At 39.0% G+C, this 25735-nt stretch overlaps 1 protein-coding gene across 1 annotated transcript in view; it reads left to right on the top strand.

Annotated features, from left to right (window-relative positions):
• THADA (THADA armadillo repeat containing) overlaps positions 1-25735 on the top strand; it is a 153044-nt gene that overhangs the window by 121120 nt on the left and 6189 nt on the right. Inside the window, exons 35-36 of the mRNA XM_066546497.1 lie at positions 1117-1261; positions 4402-4530. Coding sequence (XP_066402594.1) covers positions 1117-1261; positions 4402-4530 — 274 coding nt within the window. The remainder of the gene's footprint in view (positions 1-1116; positions 1262-4401; positions 4531-25735) is intronic.

The following is a 25735-nucleotide window of genomic DNA, read 5'->3' as shown; positions in this document are numbered from 1 at the left end:
AATATCACATTTGCACACAATTGAGGAACATGAATTGTGATACTAAATCTTTTTAGTTAAAGGAAAGGCATAGTGTGAGTACTTCCAGTTAACATAACAAAGCAGAATTAATGAAAAATGCTGTAAAAATCTTATATAGAAATGCTGCAACAGCTTTCTCTAATAAGCATATCAGTCATGGGAGGTCTAAGATATACCTACAGAGAGAGCTTTTGGCTTTGGGAAAGGCCAGGTACATCAGATTTCCTTCTAAATTCTTTCTTTGGACTTGCATTTAGTATTTACATCTGTGGAAGGGATTTTCTCTTCCGTGAGGTAAAAGTTAAGTTCTGTCTTTCTACATAGTCTGTCCATGTGTCTGCTTGAAATTTGAATAATTGTAACATCTTAGGAGATTTTTATTTTTTGTTTTCACCTGTTATAGAATCTGTAGGACATGCTCTGTCTGTGTCCTTTTGTGCAGTGCAGGTACATGGCCCTGTACCAGGCAGAATGAGGCAGAGTATGATGAGGTTTCCTTTATTCCTCAGTTAATGAAGTGGGTTGAGAGCTGGCTGAATGCACATCCCAGAGGGTCATAAGCAGTGTCACAGGGTCTAGCTGGATCCCTGCCACTTGTGGTGTCCCAAGGGTCAATACAGGCCCCAGTATTGTTTAACTTCTTCATCAATGACTTGGGTGAAGGGGCAGGTGCCTCCTCAGCAAATTCACTGACAGCACAAAGCTGGGAGCACTGGGTGATACCCCAGAGGGCTCTGCAGCCCTTCAGAAGGACCTTGACAGGCTGGAGGGATGGGCAGAGAGGAACACCCTGAAATTCAGCTAAGGACCAGCATATTTGTCCTTGGCATGCAGGTATAGAAGGACTGAGGACACAAAAATACTCTTTGACTTGTGTGGTCATTGGTGACTCTGCTGTGAAGGGACAGAGTCAAAGACTTCCCTGTGAATACTGCTCTTACTAAAAGAAAATTTCCCAACTTTTAAATGTTCGTGTGGGTTTCACCACTTTGGAAAAACTGGGCATTTACTAATGAGCAGTCTCCTTTAGGCAGGCCATGGTTCAATGTGATGGTAAGAGGTGCAGCATATTTCTCACATGTTCTGTGCCTTCAGATTTCAGAAGAAGTCTTGGGAAAATGGGTTCATCTGATAATGTATTTTTGTGAAGATGAGCAAGAGACAGAGATGCTGTTAGCAGCTGCTGAAGTTCTTAAAAGTATAACATCATTCCTTCTGAGCAGTGAGAAGCTCATCCTTGGTAAGTAGCCTGAAAGTAATTTTCTGGATTTTTTTTTTTTCTGAAATCCATTAATACATGATTTCAAATGTATGTGTATGCACAGTCAAAACATAATTACATCAAAAAGGGTTTTTGAAAATTTTAATAGGATTTAATTACTAAAGGTATAGATTTATTTAGATTCTGGTAGAAAAAGCACATGTGCCCAGCCTCTGGCAATAACTCAGCAGAAGGGGCACATTAGATGTTGTTATGTCTCCAGGTCACTATACACTGGTGTACAGAGTTACTGGCTTGCAATTGTTCTGTGACTTGAATCTTTCTGTAGTACTCTGTTGATGGGCTGGACATAGTTTAGTTTAACACTGGGAGTGTAGCAAAGCTGTGCTGGCTGGATGTTGGAATGAAGGTCTTCGGTCTAGAAATGAGAGACACGTTCTACTATGAGAATAATTAATAATTGGATCACATGATATCTGCCAGGTATAAGGATTTTTGTTTGAAGTTAACATTAGGCTGTCTCTTTAGAAAACAAAGAAAGAAGGAGAACAAAAAAAAACTACATGGCCTTATTCAACAGTACATATAGTGACTGGGAGGGAAAGCTAAGTGAAACTCTGTTTTGTTCTGGAGAATAGATGGGGTTTTTCTTTTAGCTTTTTTTCCCCCTCTGCCTTCTGTGAATAGAAAATGGGAGATTTTGTGACTAAAGGGACAGGAGATATGCAAGAATAGGTAGTACTAGATGATAAAGAAATTCTTTTGCATTCTGAACAGAACAGACAGTTTTAGATACTTTTAACTCCATGATACTTCATTCCAGTGTAGTTATGTAAATGTTTTTAGTTTAAGTAGCTTCAGTCCATCCATGTGGCCTGGATACAAATATTTCTTATACAAAAAGAACAGAGTATTTCTTAATCTGTAGATAATGGTTTTGGGAAAAATTAGCTATTATTCTGAGATGTGCCTTTTAAGAGGTATTGGTAACATTCACCAGAGCTAAATCTATATGAGGTAGACATTGCACTATTAAGTGTTTATAGTGTCAGCTCTGGAAATCTTAACCTTCATCATCTAGATAAAGCTCTTCACAATACAGACATCATTATCATTTTATGTCAAATGAAGACAGTGGAAGTATTGGAGTGAAAACCTCCCAAATGCTGTGCTAGTCATCTGTTGTTATTTGGATGTGGTCCATTGATGATGGACAACAGTTTCCTCTTTGATCTTGTCAAAACAGTTACTGATTTCCATGCTTTCCAGTCAGGCAGATGTGAAGGTCTGAAATAAAACAGAGCAGCAGTTTGTATCCTGTGTGTAAAATCCTAACAAAACAAATGAAAACAGACAAGTAAACAAAAATAAATGCTCCCCAAACAGCCCAGAGAATAGAGCCCCAAGTCCTCAGTGGGCAAACCATCTGAATTAGCTCTTAAAATTGATCCAGGGGAAGAAAGATGCAGAGCTCACCCTTCATAGTACCTAGAATTGTCAATCTGGGGATCTTCACAACTGTGAAACTGTCAGTATTGCAGTGGGGCGTTTGCAAATCAAGGGCATGGGCTGGTGATTAGTTGGAGTGGTATAAACCCAGGATAGTTCCCTTCAAGGGTTTGTGTGCATGTAAACAGCTCTGACTTCTGTGCCTTCTTCTGCATCAGCTTGCTTGACCACATATACTAAAAAGTAGGAGTTAAAGGAAACTGTGGTTGTATGAAATGGAGTTGTAGTCAGTCCCAAGAGCTTCCATTACTGTGTTCCTAAGAGAAAGAGGGTGAATGGTAGTCTGTATGTTCTGGGTGACCCCATCATCTCTTCATCAAGCTGCTTGAGGGTTCAGAAAAGGTCTTTATGCACATTCCCTTTGTAGACTTGCACTGGTTCTGGAGATACAATAGAAACTTGTTTAGGTGGGAAATCTGAGTATTGAATCTCTAGGGGAATAATTATTCTGCCCTAGCTGTACCAGTATAATATTATTGAATGTGTCATGCTAGGAAAAAAAAGCAACTTCTTTCTGAAGTAATTATACTTCATGCCATTGCCACAGGAAGTTACAGGTAATACAGGAATGCTTCTTCTGCCTGTGTAGTAAAGCCTGGAGCAATTTACTTTGGCCAAGCAGTGAAATACAGCTATGTATTTGTCTGGCTAGCCTTGTTATACAAATCTCTGACAAACCTGCTGAAAACATGGTAAAAGAAAACCAGCAGTGAAACGCAACTCTTTTGTTGTCTGTGGTCACCAGAAAGTAATATCTCACAGCTGGCTGCATCTTAAAGTGAGCTTCCAGTGGATTCCTTTAATCAAGGTGTTCAACAGGACCTGAAAAGTCAGCTGAAGAGTACTCTAGCAAACCTAGGAGTACAGATGTGTGACTTGAGCTAGTCATGCATGCTGTTGCAGCAATAAATGGCATGAGGGTCTGCAAGGGAAGCATGGCTTGTGAGGTGTGGGTTGCCACTGGGGTGGTGTGTGCTGTCTGCCTGCTTGGGCAGTACCAGATCAGCACCTCCCTCTCAGCACTTCTCTCTGGTTAGTCTTAGCTGTGTACGTGTGATCACCCCATGGATTGAACTGGTTTCCAACAGAGAGTGGCTGTAGGGCTGGCAGGGCCTGCTGGTGAGTGCTGGGGACACTGGATGTGGGAGAAGGAGGTGAAGGTAGATCCCTGGAAGGTGTGGTCAGTAGCTGTTTCCAGCAGGGAATGGCACTTCTGTCCAGCACCACTGGCAGTATATGAAGAAAACTTGATTTGGCAGCCTCTGCTCCAGGCAGATTTCAGCAGCAAATCCATGAGCAGTGTGTGGATCAGTGATCAATCTCCAGCCACAGAATTTTTGAAGTTGCCAAACAGGAATTCTGCACTCCTAGAAATTGTAGAAAATGGAGAGCACTCAGGACTAAAGTTGAATCCAGAGAGAGAGAGGCCCATTCTCTTATCTGTTGCCCACTGTTTAAACCAAGCTGAGTCTGCCACCTAGATAAGGTTCACAGATGCTGAAAATACTTTGGTTCTACTGCCAGTCTGTCTCTCAGTGATTTGCCAATGTCTTTCATGTGTTGTGTTTAGGTGTGGAAACAGAACTTTCTAACTTCTTTGAATGCATATAAGAAATAGAGCTCTAATTTTTCTCCACAAATAAATATAGGACTGTCTGATACCCTTGGTCTGTGGAAATGTGTGATTCTACTGCTGCAGAATGAAGACTTGGTAGTAAGGGATGCTGCTGCTGAAGTGATACAAGTGGCACAGTTGGAAAAAAAGAGCAATGAAGGAGGTACGTTAACATTACTTTTAAATATTATTGAATGTTTTGGAGGCAAAAGTGTTTCTCTTCTCATCACAAATTTCTTGCTAACTGTAAGGTGCTTCATCCATCTCCTAGAATTATGTACCATAAAAGATAACACCAAATTTGATGCCCACTGTGCTTTATTATTTTACCATGACTGTTCTTAGTTTAATTTGCATATGATTACATGGAGATGTAAAAAAGACAACAAAGCAGGACTCAGCTTTATAGTTCGTGCTGTGATGAGTCAATATCCACATAATTTCAGTTTGAAAGTTCTTTAATACCAGCTCTGGTCTAATAATACAGTGCAAGACACTCCTTGAATCTCAGGTTGTTATAAGAGCCTAATCACAGATAGGAATCTGGGAAGCAGTATTCAACTCATTGATTCATTATTAGACCTTGAAATCCATTTAGATCCAGATCAACAAAGACAATTCACAGCATACCCACAATGTGCTTTTAAGGATGTGGGCCTTTTGTCTGCTTGCCCTAATTTACTCAACCCTGTTAATTTTAAAATAGCCACAAAACTTGAGTAGGCTTAACTAATTAATGTGCTTCACTTTGAGAGTCTTTGCTGACACATTCTTCCGTGTGTTGGGAATAAATTAGAGTTTACTACCAAGCTCATCACTCTCTGGTGGTCCCTGGTCTGTGCTACTCAGTAATGCCTGTACCAGCTTGTCTGCAGTCAGTTCAAATTAGCCAGCCCTCTCCATGTGAACTTCTGCTAGGTTGGAGATAAAGCAGCTCTGTGGTTTAAAAAAAAATAAGAAAAGGCAGTAAAATGATGTTTGCCACTGTTGTAGATAGAAGGAGCCAGGAATCTGCTCCTGTGGCAGGTGTGGTTTCCAGCTGGGACTGTTCAGGCACAGAGCTATGGGGTAGAAGAAGGTAAAAGGAGGAATATGGCATGGGCAGCTTTCATCTTCCTGGTAAATCCCACAGCTCTGACAGTTTCTCTAGTCCCAGCTACAGCTCTCTTGAGTATCAAGGGGCTCTGTGTGCATGTGCCTGAGGTCCCCAGTGCTGGGCTTTGGGGACATCCTCAAATGTCTCGAGATGGTCCTTTCTTTGGGAATAATATGGTGCTGGATTGTCCCTCTGAGCCCTGTATCTCCTCCCTTCTTCCCTGTTGTATCCTGGTGCCAAGGGATATTTTCCTGTAATTGGGTGAGAGCTCTGTCCTCTGTCTCCTAATTAATGCTAAGGTCACCTCAGTGCTTCCTCTTATAGCTTACCACTTTGTAAAGCTGAAGTGACCATAATTGAGGGGATAACATAATAATTGTTTTTTATTTACTATGTTCCTAATTAGGATAGGGACCCACTCCCCAAACTTCTGTTAACCCCTTAGTTACACTTAGCTGTGCCTTCCTGTTTTTTCAGTTAAACTTCTTGCAATGAAATCAATGTCTGTCTTCTGTGACTAGACGAGAATGCTGCATTTGAAAAGAGATAATTCAGTTTCCTTTCATGTCAATTCTTCATCATTGGTATTCCTTCTTGTGATCTTTTTTCCCCACTAACCTCTTTTCACTTTTTGTGATTTGCTTCCTAGCTTTTGGGGGAGCAATTTTGCCCTTGTGGTTTTTATTTATAACCAGAATAAAATAAACTCATCTTTGTATGTTGTTTGTTTACTTTCATTTACCCCCCTTTCTTTTCATGTTCATGTGAGAGTATGCAATATGTTTGTGTCTGTGGTTTAGACTTTTCATGGAACACTAGGCCTCTCTGTCGTGGGAATTTTTAAATTACATTCAAATATCTGCTAATTTTTTTCAAGTTTTCATACCATGAAAGTCTGATTTTTCATCACAGCACTGACTTTAGGATAACTGAACCCACAGACTGAAATTGATAGAAGCTGTGAAACAGCTCTCTTTAAAATTCTTACTTTATAACAAATTACTGGATATGGTAAATTAACTGACTTTTCGTTTCCATTATACAATGATAAATTAGCATTATGGCCCAGTAGTTTTGTCATGAGATCAGAAAGATGACTTGAGATCAGAAGTAGGAATGGATGTTTAGAAACCTGTTTTTATACATTCTGTAATTGTTTCACTTTTATGTCATTACCATTACCACTAGCTAACTGGAGAGAGTAAAGAGACAATTATAATTTCAGCTTCATTTGTGCATCAAAAGTGTTGTGTCCTAGTAGCCATTATATTTCCAGAAATGCTGCACTGGAGGAATGGGTTATGGTGTGTTTCATCTTTTACTGCTGTTAATTTGCCATACAGAGAGGAGGAATGCTGCTAACAAAATACAAGCTCTGGACTTGCCAGAAATTTTGGTGCTAGCATCTTCATATCCGTTCCTCACAAAATTCTCTTTTCTCACTGTGTACACAGCATGTAAGGGAGGAGTAGCCTAGAGCTGCCTGCAGAAGATCTGCCTAGGGAATCAATGTCATAAGTGCTTCATTTATATTGAGATCCAGAAGAATTGGTGATTATAGCCTGGCAACTGCCCCTGCCCTTCCTGTGTAATACCAGCTGGTATCTTGTTTTCATGTGGAAGAGTGGGAAGGGTTATGTGCTTGTGTGTCACAGTCAGACCAAAGCTGAATTAGCATCCTGTTCAGCAGAGTAAGGTGAAGTTGAATTGTTGTTAACAGTAGCAAAGTCTATTTGCATAGACTGATCATAGAGTTTTTGTAGCATGGTTCTCCTTTACATGTGTGTTGCTGAATAACAGCAGAAACCTGTAGCAGGATGATAGTGTCAAATAATAGGTGTTTTCATGTCATTTAGAGATGGTGAAACTGGAGGCAAATGATCCTGTCTATTATAGTGTGCTTTCACTTCCAGTAACAGCTCCTATCTAGTGTAATTCTTTGAAATGCTACATGAGCTCTCCTGGAGGAGAATATGAACTTAGTTTCTTGTTTTTCCTCATGGTTTTGTTGAGGGCAAAACCCCCAGTCTCCTCAGGTAACTAATCCATGCAGCTTTGGATCACTGAAATTAGGAAAGCCCTAAGCAGTGGAGTCAGAAATGTGTGGGAACACATGTGATCCAAGAACCCTGTGGAAATTGTAGCCCCAGGAGAAAAGTTCAAAAGACCAAAGGATGATACACTGCAGGACCCCTATCCTCACCCTACCCTGCTATTCACCTCCAAGCAAAACCCTACAAGCGCTACTGTTGTCTTATAGAAGGCAAGAGCCTCTACTGTTACAAGTAAAGTTCTCTTCTAAAATGTATTTTATTCATACAGAGAAGCTTGTTTTATGTTTTTAGTATGTGCAAAAGCTCATATTTGGTTGGGGAAGTTACTGAGGTTGGATGATGGCAGTCATTTCTGAGCAGAGCAGGTCAAACAGAATTCTGTCTCACCAGAAAGGAGGAAAGCTTCTGTTTTCCTTGCTAAAAATACCAACTTAGCAGGTAGTTAAGGTTTTCCTAATAAGTGGAACAATATAATCCCCATCTGTAACTCAGGGTATTGTGTGTACACTTTGTTGTTGTTTCCTCATGCATTGAGGTGTAAACCTCTGGTGGATTGTTTTATTCCTTTTAGTATGAGGGAGGGTACAGGAAGTATTGTATTCAGTGTAAAGGTAGAATAGTTGCTTTGAAATCTAATTAAATTAGTGACCCATGGCTGTGTAAAGTCTAGACCTATTCACAGCAGCATTTTTTATACAAGAGAGTTACTCCTTACAAGAAAGATGATTTAAGGTGGAGAAACAAGAGTGCTTTTTCCTTACTGGTGATCACTTTGCTAAATATCCTGAAAAATGCAAGTATCTGTGTTAGAACCAAAACTGTATTTTTGGTGTCATTTTCCTCCATGACTTTTTTTTTTAATCTAGAGAAGAATTATATGAAGTAAAGTTATGAGCTTAACAGTATTAGAGAAGTTTGAATAAACTATTTTTCTACCATTATAGCCAAGCCAATCAAATTCTATAAAATTCTGTATTAAAAAACACCTTTAGTCAGCTTAACCTTTATGCTGGTAAATTACCAAATTAACCTTAAATGAGTTTAAGGGCATTTTTAGTGTCATCAGCATTAGCACCAATTTAGCTGATTTTTAAAATTTAGCTGAATTAAGCTTAGAAGAGCAATTAGATTTGCAAACTTGAGGAAATCTTTTGAAAGTGCCTGAATGATTTAGCAGCCTAAATACTCTTCTGGAATATAATTGAGGACTTCGGGACATTTTGCTACTTTTGTTGTGAAATAGCAGTTTTGTACAGAGATGAGCAAGTTAGCTCCTGGGCTCAGCTGTGTGGCTGCTGCAGAGCTTGTGCAGCCCAGGCCCACGCTGAGCACCACCTTCACTGGGTGCAGTGGGAGCATCTTTGAAAATCAGTCTAATGTTATTGTTACATCTCTATGTTTTTGAGTAATTCTCAACATGATGTAGTCAGTTTTAATCCACTGGCTAAAATTTCAGATGTATTAACTCCATTGCTTTGGTTCCATTTCACATGCTTAAGAAATAGCAATAGCTAATACTCCTGTACCAGGAGTTTCTGAGCAAAAGACCAAGTTCTCTTTTCTTCTCTTGATGGTTGCTCCCTTCTTGATAGAGTCTAGTTTTTATCTTTGGTGAAAATGATCAGTGAAAGTGACAAGTGTCCTGCTTTTTTGATTCACCAGCAAGGAAAAATGAATTTATTAGCTAGCTGGTTTAAAGAAGCTGACTCCACCTTCTGAACTGACTTTTCACCATCCTATTGGGAAGGGGATGGCACTACTGAGCAGATTAAGATTCCTGTGGAAGTCTTCACTGCTGGGTGTTGACTGTTTTAATGGCCCACACTACTTCAGGTTTATCTTATTGTTTCAGGCATGTAGGAGCATTTCAGAAACTTTTATTTTGTTTATTTGCCAGCGAGTATAAATGTATGTAAAGGGAGAAGTTAAAATGTGCTGCTTGAGGTGGAGGTGGGGGAAGAAAAAATATCATTGAATTAGATTGAAGCACTGAAAAGTTTTCAAGGTGTCTCTGAATTCTCTTTTAGACTTAGAAAGACTTTAGACCTAACCATCTGACTGGGTAGAACCTTTCTCTGTGAACCATGCTGTCACTTCAGCATGGAGAGCAGCAAAGCTGCTTGTTGCTTGCACCTCAGTTTTCTTTCCCCACACATCATTAGTGTAAAAGTCCAGGGAAATTCAAACCGAAGGGCTTCATGAGCCTAGAGTAGGCGTGGCTGTCATGATTGTGAGTGGAAGAAGGTTTATGTGGGGGGGTTTTTTTTGGCACAGTGATGGTGTAAATAAGCCTTAGCAGAGGTAGGGGAAGTTAAGGGATGATCAGACTTGCTATATTAACATTTGAAAGAAACAAGGGGAGAAGAAATCCTGCTCAGATTTATGTTTCTTGTTCCTGTCCTCTAAAAATCTTCCTTGTTGAACCTAAAGCTGTGCAAAAGGTTTCATACATGTGTGCCCTTAGAAGATCTAGTAAATCACTTGAGGAAGAGATAAGAGATAAGCAGTCTGTGTGATGTTAATGCAGCACAATGGTCTGGCAGTCATCATCAACACCACAGGTGATATCAGCAAATCATGGGTGACTGGCATGATCCCAAAACTTATACCCCAAATGTCCTTTACAACTAGTCTATGAAGCATTTCAGGACAAGTGGCTCAGATTTCATCTACTGCCAGTTGCTCCAGTTGAAACAGCTATGAGTAAGTGCTGGGAAAACCTAAAATGCTGAATGGACCTTGGTAGTGTTTAAATGCTAAAAATACCATTAACATTGGTGGTGTGTAGCTGCACAATTAAAGCATCCTACATATCATATGGGAAACAGTGAAGAAAGATATTTTGCTTTATTCATTGCCTCATTTGCTTGCTGGCATTAGAAACTGTGTTCAAACTATTCATTAAAGTAAGTGCCAACTTTGTCCATAGCTGAAAAGGCTTTTGTTGCTCATGTTTATTATTGGGTAAATGCATTAAATAGGTTTCTTAAAGCTTTAGTTCACGAGCATGTCAAGTTAACCCCTCTCCCTAGACCTGTTTACTTGCCAGGTGCTAAGTCCATGCTGTGGGATTGGAGATGAGGAAATAACTGGGGGTTAGAAGCTGTGCCCCACTGCTGTGTGCAGTATACATGGTTTGAGTCACTGTGTCTCTCTCAATGAAATATAAAGAAGAGATGCCAGCAAACTGTTCAGAACTGTCCTTTTCATGTGATGGGTGTGTTCATGCTCTTGCCAGACTAGGGAATGGATTACCCACCTTTTGCTCTACTTCCGTGCTGTAGGTGTAGCCTGCCAGTGAGGCAGGTGGGAGGGCTGTGGTGAATAAAACAAATGTCAGGTTACTCTGATCCTGAACAAAGATTAGTGTGAGGGTTCTTCTTTTCTCATGCACTAGATGACTTGCCCTGATGTTCAGGTTAGGCTAATGGGCCTCTGAGGCCCCAGACAGCTCCTTTAGTTGTGGCTCTTAAAACCAGTTCTGGCAGCTGCCTGGCTTTGAGGAATAAGTGGTAATTGCCCAAACATAAACTAGGGAATTGCATGCATGCAGACTGGTTCAAGGATGCATTAACTGGCAAGATCATAGGTGATGAAATTTCCTTTGCTTGATTAAAGTCAAACTTGTGCATTTTCTTCTCTATTCTGGCATTTGATTTTCCTCTGTTTAGAGGTGTGATGGAGGGGTTACAAAAAGCACGAAGTCAGAAGTACCTGGCTGTAAAAAGAGCTTGCTGATACTGCTGCCTGGAGCTCTTCCTCTAGCCAGCCTGAGAGTGGAGTGGTTGGTAGTGCTGTGGGTGGGTGGCTGCAGCTGCACACAGAAGACTGAGCACTTTCATTCTAGACACGTGACTTGCTGTGATACAGCTGCTGTGGTGTGGAAAGTTAACAGCTTCCCTCAAATGGATGAATTTCAGGTCCTTGCTAATGCCATGGGTAGGTAAAAACAGCGTTTTGGAAAGACCATTTAAAATGCACTTATTACCTTTCATGATTTTCAAGCTGCCTTGAGAATTGCTTATAATTTTGGAACTTGTTGGTGAGAAAAATCTCCCAGACAGATCTTGTGATATGCCACGGGTTCTTGGGCACAGTCCAGAAGTTCTCACAGTGTTGTCTGGGTTACTAATGGAAAACTGCTAATCATATTAGCCAAAATATGTTTATGTTCCCTGTACTGGGGACAATTGGAAAGATGGTTAATGAAATTTTTTTCTGGAATCAGCTCAAGGATTTCTTCCGCTTTGTGAATATTCTTGATAACTGCATTCTGGTAACTAGATGTGCAGCTCACTAAACAGAATTTCTAAGCCTGCTATGAAAGAGGAGCCTTTTGAGCTGAATGTTAAGATTTAAATGGGAGGCATTTATCCAAATGGCCTTTAAGCAGTAGAAAGCAGAATAGACATAGACAAGACCCATCCAGGCAGAAGAGAATATGAAAAAGATGCAATACAGTCAAAAGCAGAAAAAAATCACAGCAAAGCAGAGCTGCTCCTGTTGCAGAATGATTTTCTACAATTTTAGGTTTATTTTCAGAAAGTTGTATATGGAATCTGTGATACCCTGTTACAAGGAATATGTCTTGAGGCCTCAGTGGAGAGGTGTAAAGCAGTAGCAGCAGTTTGCAGTGATCCGTTCAAACACGGTGTAGGACTTTGTATTGAGACACTGTAAGGTGATGAGATCTCTTCAGTTCCATTAGATAGGGCCTGTTGAGGACAGGGGGAAGGTCACACAGCTGGGTGTGTATTCTGGGAATGCTCTGACGTGGGCCCTGGCAAAGGAGGCAGTGGGTGCTGCCCAGAATGACCAGAACACTCTGCAGGGTGAAGTGCACCACATGTTACTGAAGAGTAGTGTAATCCATGAAAGGGAACATCACTGACAGGCACCTCTTAAGCTGTCTGTAATTGTAGGATCATAAGGAGGTAGGGTTCAAACAGAAAAAAAAACAGTATTCTCCCTAAAATGTTCAGTGTTGAACCTTCTGCTTAAGGGACCCTGACTCTGGCTGCATCATTTTATCCTTTCCAAGCTTTTAATGGTCAATACTTCTCATGCACCTGCATGGAGAAGGATTTATGTTGAGAGACAAATATGTAATGATGACCATTTAAATCTTGGCAAACTAGGTAAGTGGCAAATACCTGTGCCATTTGGTGACTACTTGATGACTATGATGACCTCACATTTAAGAAGTTTCTTCCAGAGAGCAAAATGACACGTGGTAAAGATTATGAAACACTTACTGTGGCTAGAAGGTATAATTTGGGGTTTTTTTTACATCTTCTGTAGTAATTCTAAGAAGGTAACAATTACATGTCAGTTGCAAGGATGAAGGAATTGAGGACTAGGAGTGTAAATGAATTCATCTGGTCTTTCTGCTAGAATAAATTCAGGGCTGTTTCAGAAGCAGATTTGAGCTGGTTGCATAATATTTTTATGCTAATAGGTATATTTTGTCTTTGTAATAGTATTTATGTTATGTGTGGCATTCTACTTTTGCATCCTTAAAATATCTCCTGTTGTTATGAAAACTTCTGGAAGATCTGACTGGAAAGTAATTAGGTCTTAAAATTGCATTTGTAGTACGATCACTTCCTGGTTTAATGGTGACTCTTGAATAATATTTAACTGTCTTCCTTAGATACAGAGGAAGAGTTGGATGAAAATATGACTTAAATATTTTTGTTCAGAAACTCTTTGGGCTCAGGGATCCATCACTGAATTTGCTGACTGCTTTTTTTTTTTCCCTTTCTGATGCGAGTGTAGAGTAAGGCTGTTTGTTATCCACAGCTTACCTCCTAAACTTGGAAGTCTTTGTGTGTGAGTAAAATATGAAGAAGCACTGACTTGAAACCAGAGTGAATACACATACTCCTGCAGTTCTGTATGAAACTTCCTAAGGTTATGAAGCCAGGTTTTCTGATAAAAGTGTAAAAGTGTTGTTCCTGTTAGCTTAACAAGTGTGTGCCCTTTTGATATAAGCAAAATAGCACCATTGATGATCATCTGCTTGAAAGCATTTCACTTTATTTCTGAGAGAGATCCATGGTATTTCAGTCTAACAAAAATTGCTTTGATTTTTAATCCTGATTAATCATAGAAGAAGTAAGCAGCAGTCTTAATTATCTTCATTGAAAAAGTAATTTTGCAAACTAGGCCAGTAAACTGTGAAATCAGCCTCTGCAGAAGTAAACAAAACCGGAAGAACTGATGATATTCTTCTGAATAGAGCTATTTGGTGCTTTCTCTAAACAAGCTGGAAGTGCAGAAGACTCAGTGCTTTGGAGCAAATGTACTCTGCTCCACAAGAGCGTGACAGATTGTCAGGGAAGGCCAGGGGAAAAGAAATTGTTCTATCACCCTACATTGGCTAGTTTTTAAACCTAGGCCAGGAAGAGTTGTGAGGGTTTGCTGTTTTGGTTTCTTGTTTGCTTTTTGTAGCTGGCATTCTACATTGCTAATTGTGGGCATGCTAATAATCAAGAAAAATATTAAGCTCTAAAATAATATCTAGACTTGTGAAATATTATTTTAACAGATTAATTAGAGATGTAATTGAAGTTCTGTGATACAAGAAGTTTGCAACAGCTGGCCTGTAGTCTCTGTGGCATTTTGCCACTGTATTCAGCTCTTGTTACACCAAGGTTTAGGTGTTTTATTTGAATTAATTGACTCCAATTTTATTAGTAAAAATGCTGATAGGAAACTTGCACTTACAAGGTTGTAGCTTGTCCTTTATCTCTAAAAATGAAGTCTGGGCACAAATTGTGTTATTTTGCTGACCAGTTGCTGCAGTTCTTTTATTGATACTGCTTCTTCTGTTTCACTGGTACTATGAAAGGACAAAGATGTCCAGTCAGTTTCTTTTTGAAAAAACAATGGCTCCCTGAGTAATCTGATATACAGGACAAGTACTATTTAAAAGTAATTTTTAAAGCTAGATTATATTGAAAAGTAGCCAAGCAACAATAGAAATATTGTTACTTCAAGAAGGATTGTTCTTTGGTTGGCAATTGAGAAAAGGGAATAAGGAAAAGAAGAATACTGGAGGAATTAAGGGGAGTTGCGTACAAATTAATAGAAAATAATTTCATTTTAAATGGAGCTCACTTTCTCAGAGCATTCAGCTAGAGGTTAGGCATAGTTAGAAACTGGGATATGGAAGCTGGTGGTAGCTTTCTGATCCTTTGTTGCCTGGCACAGGTGAAAGGTAGAACAAATAGGGTGCTGTTCTAACTGGGAGTGCACAAAAAGGCTTTGGTTATCCACAGCCTGTGACCGCCCCACTCCTCCTCAGATTCCTTCAGATGCAGGACTCCAAATGGACATGGACCAGCATCTCTGATATTTTTGGGATCCTGCATATTAACTTCCCACACAGTGCAGTTGAGTACTGGATGCTGGAAGTTCTGAAGGGAAGGACTTGGGAGAGCCCTGGGCAGGCAGATCTATACACAAATGGAGCTCCATATAAAGGCTGAGCTGGAATTCCCATCAGATCCCAGAGGTACTTCACCAAGAGTGAGGAGATGATCCATTCCTGCAAGCAGAGTTTTGCACACAGAATTTCATTAGTGTGTTTGTGGGTGGGAGTGAGGTAGAGGATATAAATACCTTTGCAAACTAACCTAAACCACCACCTTGTTTTCACCTAAGTCAGCACTTGAAATTTGTAATGACCAAGATAATTCCTACCTGTGACGGAGTCAAAGCAGCGCCTTAGAATGAAAGTTGGTTTTATTGTATTACTGATTTCCTGTGCCACAGCCTTCCCACTGATTTGGTTACTTTAATTCCTGATGTGTTGGTGGAGGGGAGGTGGGGGGAAGCAGTTGTGGGCCACAATGGGCTCTTACTTCAAAACCTGAGATGTGTAAAACTCAATGTGTCTTTTTTTTTCCTATAATCAGTTCCAAATGAGAGCTTTCAAGGAGGACTTGGAACTGGCTTAGTTGAACAAATTGATTTCTCATGCTTGAGGAAGTAAAGTTAAACATCCTTGGGAAGCCTAGAAATGTAAATTTTGAGAACTAGACTTTATATAAAGGGGTTTTGATTTATTAGATTTAGAGCAAGATGGTTGAAACCACCTTGAGGAGCAGAATTATTTATGGCAGCTGCTTACAGTACCAGTGTAATGCTACTTTTGCATGTTTTTAATTTGGTTCCTTCACATAGTCTGTGCTGTGTTAATGATCACCTTGTCATGCTGCCAGTGGAAAACAGTTTTATAAATAATTCCCACTGGTAAGATGAAAGTGTTAACAGAAATACTTCAGTGAAGGTCTTGATTAACTTATACACTTGGCTTGATCACAGTGAAGCTTAGACTTACAATATCTTGTTACCAGAACTAGTAAAACCCATTCATTTTTTCATGTACTGTGTTAATTACCCTTTTACTTTCCCTCATGGGCAGACACACAGAGGCTGATTTCATGTTTGTGTTGAAGACCTCAGTTACACTTTTAGACTTGCTGTACTTAGAAGTTCCTACCCAAACAAACCTAACCTTCCCTAATTCCAGAATCCATATATTATAATAGTAGACCTTCAGGCCTATAGATTTTTGCATTTAGGTGTTCTATTAATCCTACCTTTACTATAAACAACTGAAGAAAGATCTTTTAATTTTTTTGTATTTTCTCATACTTACTGAAAGCTTGCTGTTTTATGTACATGCTTTAAGAAGCACAACTAAAAACTGAATTTCCAGAATATCTTTCTTCTTTAATTCAGATTCTCCAAATGTAAGTATTCCAGTCAATTGCCATTTTGCAATAGAGAATACTAACATACCACCTCTGAGAAACATCAGGAAAACAGGCATGTGCCACGTTCTCTGAAGCCTAACAGCTATAGGACCACATAACCTGTGTTAATGAAAGGCCTTTTAGAAAAGATGTTCACAATACTGATTTCCATCCCCTAAAGCAAACTTCTTGGGGGTTGGACTGGATGATCTCCAGAGGTCCCTTCCTTCCAGCTGTGAGGGTTCTGTGAAAGCAGCGTGTGCTGGGTAGGTCACTTTAATTAGGCAAGATCATACTCAGGTGAGCAATAGTCTTTAAGGGTATATACCAAAATACAGATTATTTGATACTTTGGAGTCAGTGACCTTATGCTCCCCTAAAGCAAGGTCAGCACAGATCTTGGAGTTCAAATACAGTGGGTGTAGGGAGAAGCCTAGGGACAAAATGATCTCAAGGGTGAAGAACTACTTACATGCACACAGACTGAATTATTTTGGGCTGGTCTGTAGAACTCAACAGTGGTTTCTTTTCAAATTCATAGGAGTAGAGGCAATACAGGCAGCCTTTGCTTGTTAGCTGCCATTTTTTGCAATGTGTTTTGGTTTTTAGCACGGACATCTGTGTGCCACTGTGAAAGGCTGTCACAGTGTCACAGGGCAGAGGTAAATTCTCCAAATTAGGGGTTTTACTTGATTCTCACAATTTGTGATTAAGGCTCACCTAGTGCCATGGCAGGGTTAAGTAGAATGTGGCCTTTGCTGAAGGAAACTCATTTGAAATATAGAGATGGAAAAATAAGATGTTAAAGACGGAAAATGTCTTTAGTTTAAAGACACATGTTTCAGTCACAATGTGGACTATTACTTCAAATGGCATTACTAAGTCAAAAAGGTAAAAAGTTGCTTGAGCTGTGAAGTGAAGGAAGCTTAGGTTTGGTAGGGGTTTTTCTAATGGGTTTGTTTTGCAGGTAAGTGGATTTTCTCATGTCTCATGACTCAAGTTTCATCATTTCAATAGGCATGAGTGCAGTAGGGTCTCTTTTCTTTACCCAGTTGGCTATTTCATAGAAATAAAACTTAGTGTTTCATATTCCTGAATCCTTTTTTGTCAAACTGGATCGAAACTGGCTCACAAGTTGTAGTGGGAAACACATACAGAGAAGTATGCCTCCTGATTTCCTTATTTTGCTTAAAAATGGGGAAAAGAATCCCTTTGATGTTGTTTATTCTTTGATATTGCCAGTCTGATTCAATAAAATATACTAGAGCTGTTATTTTTTTCTGTGCACTGAGTGCTCCCTTCCTCTCTACCTGCACTCATATTTCATTCTCTGTGGTTCTTTCACCTTTTCACCATATCTTGAATTGACCTCTGTAAATTTACAGCCTTCTGCTTTTCTGTCTCATTTGTCTCTTGGTGATTTGCTTTGTAAATTTTGTGTGAACTGAATATTTTTATAAGGAGTGCTGATGGGCTGTTATTATTAGGGTTGCCTAACATGACTCATTATAAAATCCTGGTTTTCAACTACTTGTGTTAATCCTTACTAGTTTGTACTGAGATTTTTCTATATTGTGAGTATTTTTTGTAAACTTTAATTATTGGGGTTTTATTACTGTAAACATGATTCTACATATGAAATTAAGAGGAAATGCTATATTTATGCAGGCTGTGAAAAAAATTGAAGGCTTTTTCTTTGGATGCTGTTACACATGTATGCTTTGGATATGCATTTCTGGTAAAATATGTACAAATTTGACTGAGAAATAGTACTATAAAATGCTGTACTTTTCATATATGTATATATACACACACACACACACACTCAATAGAGATTGAAAGGAGCCTAAAAGCTAAAACGTCTGAAGATTTTTGTGTTCACAAAGCAGCTTAAATGTCTCTGCTCCTGAAATGGTTACCTGATTCTGAGCAGGGCTACTGAGGATTCTCAGTGCCAGGCACACTGCCTCAGGATTGTGCAACAGTGGCTGTAGGTAGCTCTGCTCCACACTGTGTTTAGATACTTCAAATTATGAAGGTAGAGATTTCTTTTTCTTTTTGGACCTTGGCAAATTATACATACATGTTGCCATCTTCCTCCTCCAGCCTTTCCCCACACCAAGAATATTCGGAAGATTGCAGGGTCAGGTATCCAAATGTTAGGAAATTCAACTACTACCTCAGCTGCAAGTTGAATGTGATAAAGAGAGTAAGACCAGGATTACAAGAAGGGGCATGCCAAAGCTATTTAGTTTTGCCCTTGTGATTTTGCATTCTGTCCCTGCCTCTCCCAGAGAGCTGTTTTGTGCAGCTAAGCAAGTCATTCCAAGCAGAGTTGGGAAAGGAGGTCACCATGCTGAATGCTTAGCTGGATACCTTGCAGGCATGATTTGCAGGAGTTCAGAGCACACACAGCTGAAGCCAGAGGGAAGTGCATTTTGAATATTAAAGCATTATGGGGTGCTGACTCCTCAGTGAAACAAGTCATAATGTCTCAGATCAGACATCTAAAACCAGTCAAGATTTTTTAATCTTCATGACTGTCTGCTCTTCCTGCAGAATAGATAGTGTCATTCCTTCTTTCCATGCACATGGTTGTAAGTGATTTATGAAGCACTCCATATCGCGATGAATGACTGAGAGCCCCAGGTTACTCAGCCATTCTGTCTTCCAAGCCTATTTAGAATATTTTGGAATATTTTAAATAAGAAAGGTTCCAAGCCATGTATTAAATGTGTAGAGAATAGAAAGAGAGATTTCTTCCCTGTGATGGGGAAGTCCCTGGTGTTGCATAGTTCATGTCTGCATTACTATGTGAGACACAAATGTTTTTAATTTTTGTCTTGTGCAGGAAACACTTCCATTCAGCACATTGGGGAGAGCACTTAGCACTTAGTTCCTTCTCAAGTTGAAGAGGCACAAACCAATTCCTCAAACAACTTTGCAGGAAATGGAAAAGACAAATGTAAAATCTGTATTAGACAAATATAATGGTATCTGTGTTGGATTTTCTGTTGAAGAACTCTGGTTACTGACTAAATACTACTTATCAGTCAAAGAATTTGTCTATATATTTACACTTTATGCAAAACTAAGCAGCTCCTGCTCCTTACATAAATTTACTTGGACAAAGTCCTTGAAGTAACTCATACAGACCATGTTAGAATTTACTTATCCACCTGAGCATGCTGAGGCCTCTGGAATGCCATGTCTGCTGAAGATGCAGATGAAGTTGCAGGGAGCTACCCCACCAATATCTGAGATGGAGATACACTATCCAAGTCCTTTGGAGCTTGCCAGAGGATGCCCTGACGACAGCTAGAAGTTTCCTAGCAAATCTTCAGACTACAGCTGTATGGAAACGCCAGAGCCTGAGGTATTTCAGTCAGAGAGCTACAAGTAAGTCATGCGACTTCCAGAGGGGTGTAGACCTGCCCATGTAAATAGAAGTGTCCTGGGTCACTGAAGGTGCAAAATCCAGAAGTCACCTAGGTGGCAGGAACTGTGTGAAGGAGAAAGGGTGTGAACCATTCCTTAGGATTTCTTTAATGTGAACATCATGTTGGGAAGAAACACAGAGTCCTGATTCTAGAAGTGCCTCAGTCATAACAGGATGGTTAGGATCAGCAGGTCTTCAATGTGAATCCTAACTTGTGGTAGTAGAGTGAGGAATATGTATGTGTAATCTCATTTCAGAGTATTTCTGAAAGAAAGGGCAAAAACCAATTTGCTCTTGAGAGAATTCACTGGTGCATCATCTTCCCATTGAAAAGAGGCTGTGGTTCTCTCATGGAGTGAAAATGTTCTTGAAAAAATCTTTGGAGATGGGTATTTTCCATTCAGGATTGAGACTTGGGGCTGTTTACCTGTTACACACCTGCAGGGGAACTGCCCCTAAGTTCTCCTTAGATCACTGCCCCTAATGACCTGTAATCACTGAGTTGTTGAAGAGGGTAAACAGCACCTGCCTGTCTGTTTGACCGCAGCTCAATAGCCTGGCTGACTTTTTTATTGGAATGTCAGAAAACTTAAAACAGATCCCACTATACTGCATTGAAAGCAATTTGCAAGTTGGCATTGGAAGGTGTTTTTATCTTGACAGAAAAAAGCAAGAAAATTCTCTTGGTCATTTGTACTTAGCACCTGCAGTGTGAATGTTTTGTGGTCCTGGTAGCCTCCCACATTTCAGACCATTTGCAAATTTAGTTGTATTTTCATAGCATTGTGTATCTGTGACCATATATCAGCAGAAAAGATAAAATAATGTGAGCTGTTCTTTACACACATTTCATCCCTTAGATGATGTCTCAGTAAGAACAGACAATCTGGACTGTATTGGAAGCTTTTCATGTAAGGGTGGCTGGGCTTTTTTTCCATCAGGCATTCATATAGTAAATGGTTTCTATGGCATTTTGCTCTTTAAGTGTATTCTCTTACATGGTGAAGAAAGGGGTTTAGAAAATTGGCCGGCAAAGAAGTTGAGACTGTATTATGAATATTTTTTATATTATTATACAAAAAATCATGGCACTTTCCGTAAGAGCAATTTTATGGCCACTTATTTTCGAATGTCACCCTCTTTTAACAAGTAATATGAAACTAAGATAAAAATTAAATATAAACCATCCTAAAAACAGTGTGCCCCCCCATAGCATTTTATAGGAAGTATCAGAAGTGATGCAAAGACTGAGTTACAGAGGTTTCTGAGTTGGATTTTTTTGCTATTCTGCTCAAAAATACCTTCCTTCAGTAAGAGACACATGCACTTGAATCAGATGTGTTATAGTAAGGTAGCAAGTGTCTTCTCTGCTCAGTTGTGCTCAATGGCCACAGTTTGCAGGAATCTGCAAATCTGCCTTGTTCTACCCTCTAGAGAGAACTGCTGGAAGAAGGATGAGAAATACCGATGTAAGGTAACATTTAGGAGAAAGCGTAGAACAAGATCAAAACATGTTGTAACCTAAGAGACCTTGAACATCAGAACATTTTTGAATAATGTAAAATTACTTTAAATTTCAGTAAATTCAAAAATGCAGTTTCCTTAGCAGTTGTCATCAGCTAAGTCAAGCTTGCATCTAGAATGAGAGTTATAGTTCCAAAAAAGTTTAGTGTTGTATCAGTACTCATGTAGAAATAAATAGCATCTTTATGTTTGTTTTTGTGTCTTGCAAAAAATTCACCAAGACACACTTAATAATTCACATGAATTGGCTTAATTAAAGAAGGAGGAGAGAGAACTTTTGCATTGAGACTTATAATTGTCTTAGCAAGATTTACTGGTGTGTCTGGAACTCATTAAAATCAGTGGGTTTTGCAGGGGGAACTTTATATCTTTTTTAAGAATTATATTATATAGAAAATGTGTGAGTACTGTGATTTTTTACTTTGTAGTCCCAAATTTATGTCAACACCTTAAAAGTTGTTGTCAGCCCACTTATACAACATTAGATCATCACATGGATGAAGGAACTGTTTGCTTTCTAGAATACAATGCCACTAATTAAAGTTGAAAGTGAATGGACTGAATTAGAATCAGCTCATCCATCAAAGACTGGCTATTGATTATTTACTGACAGTGCTTCATTTAGCTCTATTAATTACTCAGTGGCACTGTTATGTAAAGGTCATGCTTGAAAAATTAGGAAAGAATACATGAAAAATTATTTTATGCATTCAGTGCTGGAGTCTGGAAGTGGTAAATGTTAAACAGAGTGTTCATGTGAATAATCTATTAAATGTGCTTTTTTTTATCAGCATTTTAATTGTGAGTGAGTAAACAGGACAGCAGCTTACACATCTTGATAGTCTCCTCATGCAGGCTGTGATGGTCATGGCTGTGGCCCCATAGCAATAAAGGAAAGTTGCCTTTCTATTACTGCTTTTAAAATAGATTTTTTTTTTGTTCTGCCCAAATTATATGCATAATTATAATAATTATAAGATTTTTTTAAATTTTTTAACTCATTACTCCTTCTTTCCTTATTCATTTATTCTTTAAATAATAAGCCTCTTACCATCATTCCCCAGATGTCACTCTAAAATTCCATCTATGATATAGAAGTAAATCTTTGTTCCTCCAGCAGAGCTGTAGCATACAGCTTGTTTACATTTAGTAACCTTCATCAGTGCTAAGCAAAAATTTCCGTATATTTGGTACATGCAGTAACAAGTCTTCAGTTATACATTTAATTCTAGTAATTGATACTAGTTTGGAAACTGTATTTACCTTCATTTTCTTCTAGTAAGTACATAATTTGAGTTTTAAAAACCATATGTTCTCATTGGCAGTGTTTTAAAAATTAGCTGAATGATATTTTTACCTTATAAAAAAGAAAAGCATGAGTTCTGTGGGGTTAGGCAGGGGATACTGTCTTTTTTCTGTTTAAATTAGAAAATGGCTCAGAGTGGGGGAGGCTTTGCAAAAGTGGTAATGTAAGAGGTTAAGTCCAAATGCTCATTTCCTCTGACAGATCTGTGAGCTGTGGTTGTTTTGTAATAAAACCCTTCATGTACAGGAGCATGGCTTACATGAGAAAATCTTATACATACATATCTAGTTAAAAAGGAAAAATAACGTAGTTACTGAGTTGAAAAATACTGTTCGGTTCACGTTCCAAAAAATGGCTTGAAAAGATGATGAATATGAGTGTGCTCTTTTGCACAAGAAGGGACTTGAATTTTCTGTTTAGTCCTGAGCTGTAAGTTTCCATGCTAATCAGACATGTTATTAACTCAGATCTGTTTATAATCAAAGTCAAAGCTGAGAGCAGCATCACCGCTGCTCCACTCAGGGATTGCAACTATTGAGAAATTAGTTTTGATTAGTTTGTTTTGTAATGGTGTTGTGTTTTGACATCGTGTTGCGTGATGTCAGGAAGGGCCTCTTTTTAAAGCCATCCTGAAAAAGCTCAGCTATAAAACAGACTCAGGCAAATGGAAAACATATGAAGCAGTTGTACGTCATCTAGGGAATGGTATTTCTCGAGAGGATAGAAATGATCTAATTGCCTTTGATTTTATGAAACACTATGAAAAGGAATCTGCTTATATATTAGATTTTACATAAATGGTCATTTTAAAAAGTGGAAAGTTTGATGTTTGTAACTTAAATTGACACAGTGCAATTGCAAGAGCCATCTGCCAACCATCCAGATGCAACAGTTACCATTTCTGCATTTTCTTTCTTTTTGTTTTTGGTTGGTTAGTTTTTTTGGGTTTTTTTTCTTTTGTTTTGCTTCTCAGCTGTCTTCTTTTAATCCTAGTGCCCAGAAGGGTGATATTGTGGAGACTGGGTGGGTATGAACACCCCTTTACTTACTTTTATTCTGCCCTGCTGTTTTTTCAGTGGCAGCATTTCATGTCTGGTGACACCTATGCATTGTCTTGCTGTGGAGTTACACAATTCCTGCCTACCTCAAAGTAGAATGTATTTCAACATAGGAATTGCATTTTCTAGCCTCACTTTATTTCCTTGCTCTTTTAACTCTTGGGTTTGGCCAGTGGGATTTTTTTCTTTCTTAAATTTGAAGGCTTTTTAAATTTTATGAAGTCTAGGCATACATAAGCACATCATTTTAAGTAAAAAATTTGTCTGTAGCACTGCCTCACTCAGCTCTCTTATATTTCGTATGCTGAGAACAGAATTAGCTTGATTATTACTGAACCCCAAAAGGAAGACAATCTTTATACAACAAAGAAGTGATTAGTGTTTAGGTGAAATTTTCCATTTGCAAATCTAATATTACAGGTATTAGTGACTGTGATGCTGAATCTGCCATCATTTGGATGAGAACCTGATACCTTGCTTGATACTCATCATCTTTTACAGTGATGTATCAGAAAACATGAGATAAATCCCCAGTTTTGCCAAGCAATCATTCAATGATCTTTGTTGCTTTAAAGGTCCGTGCCTTTGTCAACTTCCCTCTGAAGTAAGAATACTACCTCATTTTACTGGGGTGTTATGAGGTACCATAATGATAGTGATGTACTAATATTTATAACTTTATGGGCAGCACTTTGTGCAAGAAAGTAAAAAATATTTTACCAGTTCAGATGGTAATGGTCTGCCTAAAATACCTTCTGTAATTTCAGTTGAAATTACCTTACCTTATATATATTACCTATATATTTTCCTTGAAAACATCACTACTGTTGAAAACATCACTGTTCTTTGTGAGATTTTATCTCTGAGCTGTTATACAAAGCTTCCTTGCAGATTCACTTCTCTTTCTGTTTCCTCCGAACACAGTATATTTTTACAAAAATTGGATTGCTCTTTGATCGAGAATGAACTTCAGTTAACAATTTGCGGTATAAAAATTACAAAATGCTTTGTTAGCCAAGGGATATGTTCTGCTTTTCTCCTTTGCCTATATTTTATCATGGTTCTCCATAAAATATGTGCATATATGCTCTTAATACATCCTTTCAGTTCCCCATAATATCACTGAGGCTTTAACAGAGAACAGTTGTATAGTTGGAGGACACGTAATAGGCTACTAGAAGAAATATTTACATCTGGCATGATCAAAGCTTTTGGACTATATGAATGTGTATGTGGGAGGTCTAATTTTTATGTGGGCGGGTTCACAAAGACCAAAACACTGCAGTACTTAACCCTTTTCCCTTTATGAAAATTCAATTCCTCAAAATGAAAATAGTATGGAGTACCTGATTCTTATCTTTATTTTTCATTTCGATGAGTAGTATTAACTATTCTGCTTGTAACTACTTGTTTTAAGTCATAGAGAATTTTTTTGGTATTTCAACCCCTGTAGTGGCTTCTTTACGAAGATGCTTATCTTGCTCATGATGTTTTTGCATGTTGGAACACATGTACATTTCCAAATTTAAAGAAACTCACATTTTAACACAGTTTTGATAGTCTGTAGAACTACTGTGGAAGGAACTCTGCTGTATTTTTGGTTTATAGCACTACCTACATCTTCAGGTTTTGTTTTTGCAGGTTTAGTTCTTCTGGCAGTAATCAGCTGTGAGCCCTGGCTATTTGAATTGGCTTTTTATTCAGTTACTTTAAATAGTTGCATTATGAAAGGCTATTAACACTCACTCGTTTAAATAATCTCAGCATTTTGTTTGCAAGGCTCTGATGGGGACATTTGGGATGATAGCTGACCTGGGCTAGCAGCTTGCTGAACGGGGAGGTCTCGCTCTCCCTTTGGCTTCTTTCCTTCCTCCTGCTCTCCTGTGATCTTCCCTTCCCCGGCCCCCAGCTACCCCAATTCTGACTGCAGGGTAACCAGCTCAGCTTGCCAGCCAAGCAGAAGAGCCCACACGCCAGAGCTGCGTGCCAAATTCCTTTTGTGCTGTTCTGAGCCCTAATTTACCAGGTGATCTGCTGAGTACCTGAGCTGGCTCCCAGGTAAGCATCAGGGGCCTGGGGGGCTGTGGTGAAAGGGAAGCCACCTGCCCTTTTTGCCCCTGGTGAAC

The sequence above is a fragment of the Molothrus aeneus genome, chromosome 3 (genome assembly GCF_037042795.1).
Source record: "Molothrus aeneus isolate 106 chromosome 3, BPBGC_Maene_1.0, whole genome shotgun sequence".
NCBI lineage: Eukaryota > Metazoa > Chordata > Aves > Passeriformes > Icteridae > Molothrus > Molothrus aeneus.
Note: the sequence above shows the minus strand (reverse complement) of the source record. Positions and strands in the feature narration are given on the sequence as shown.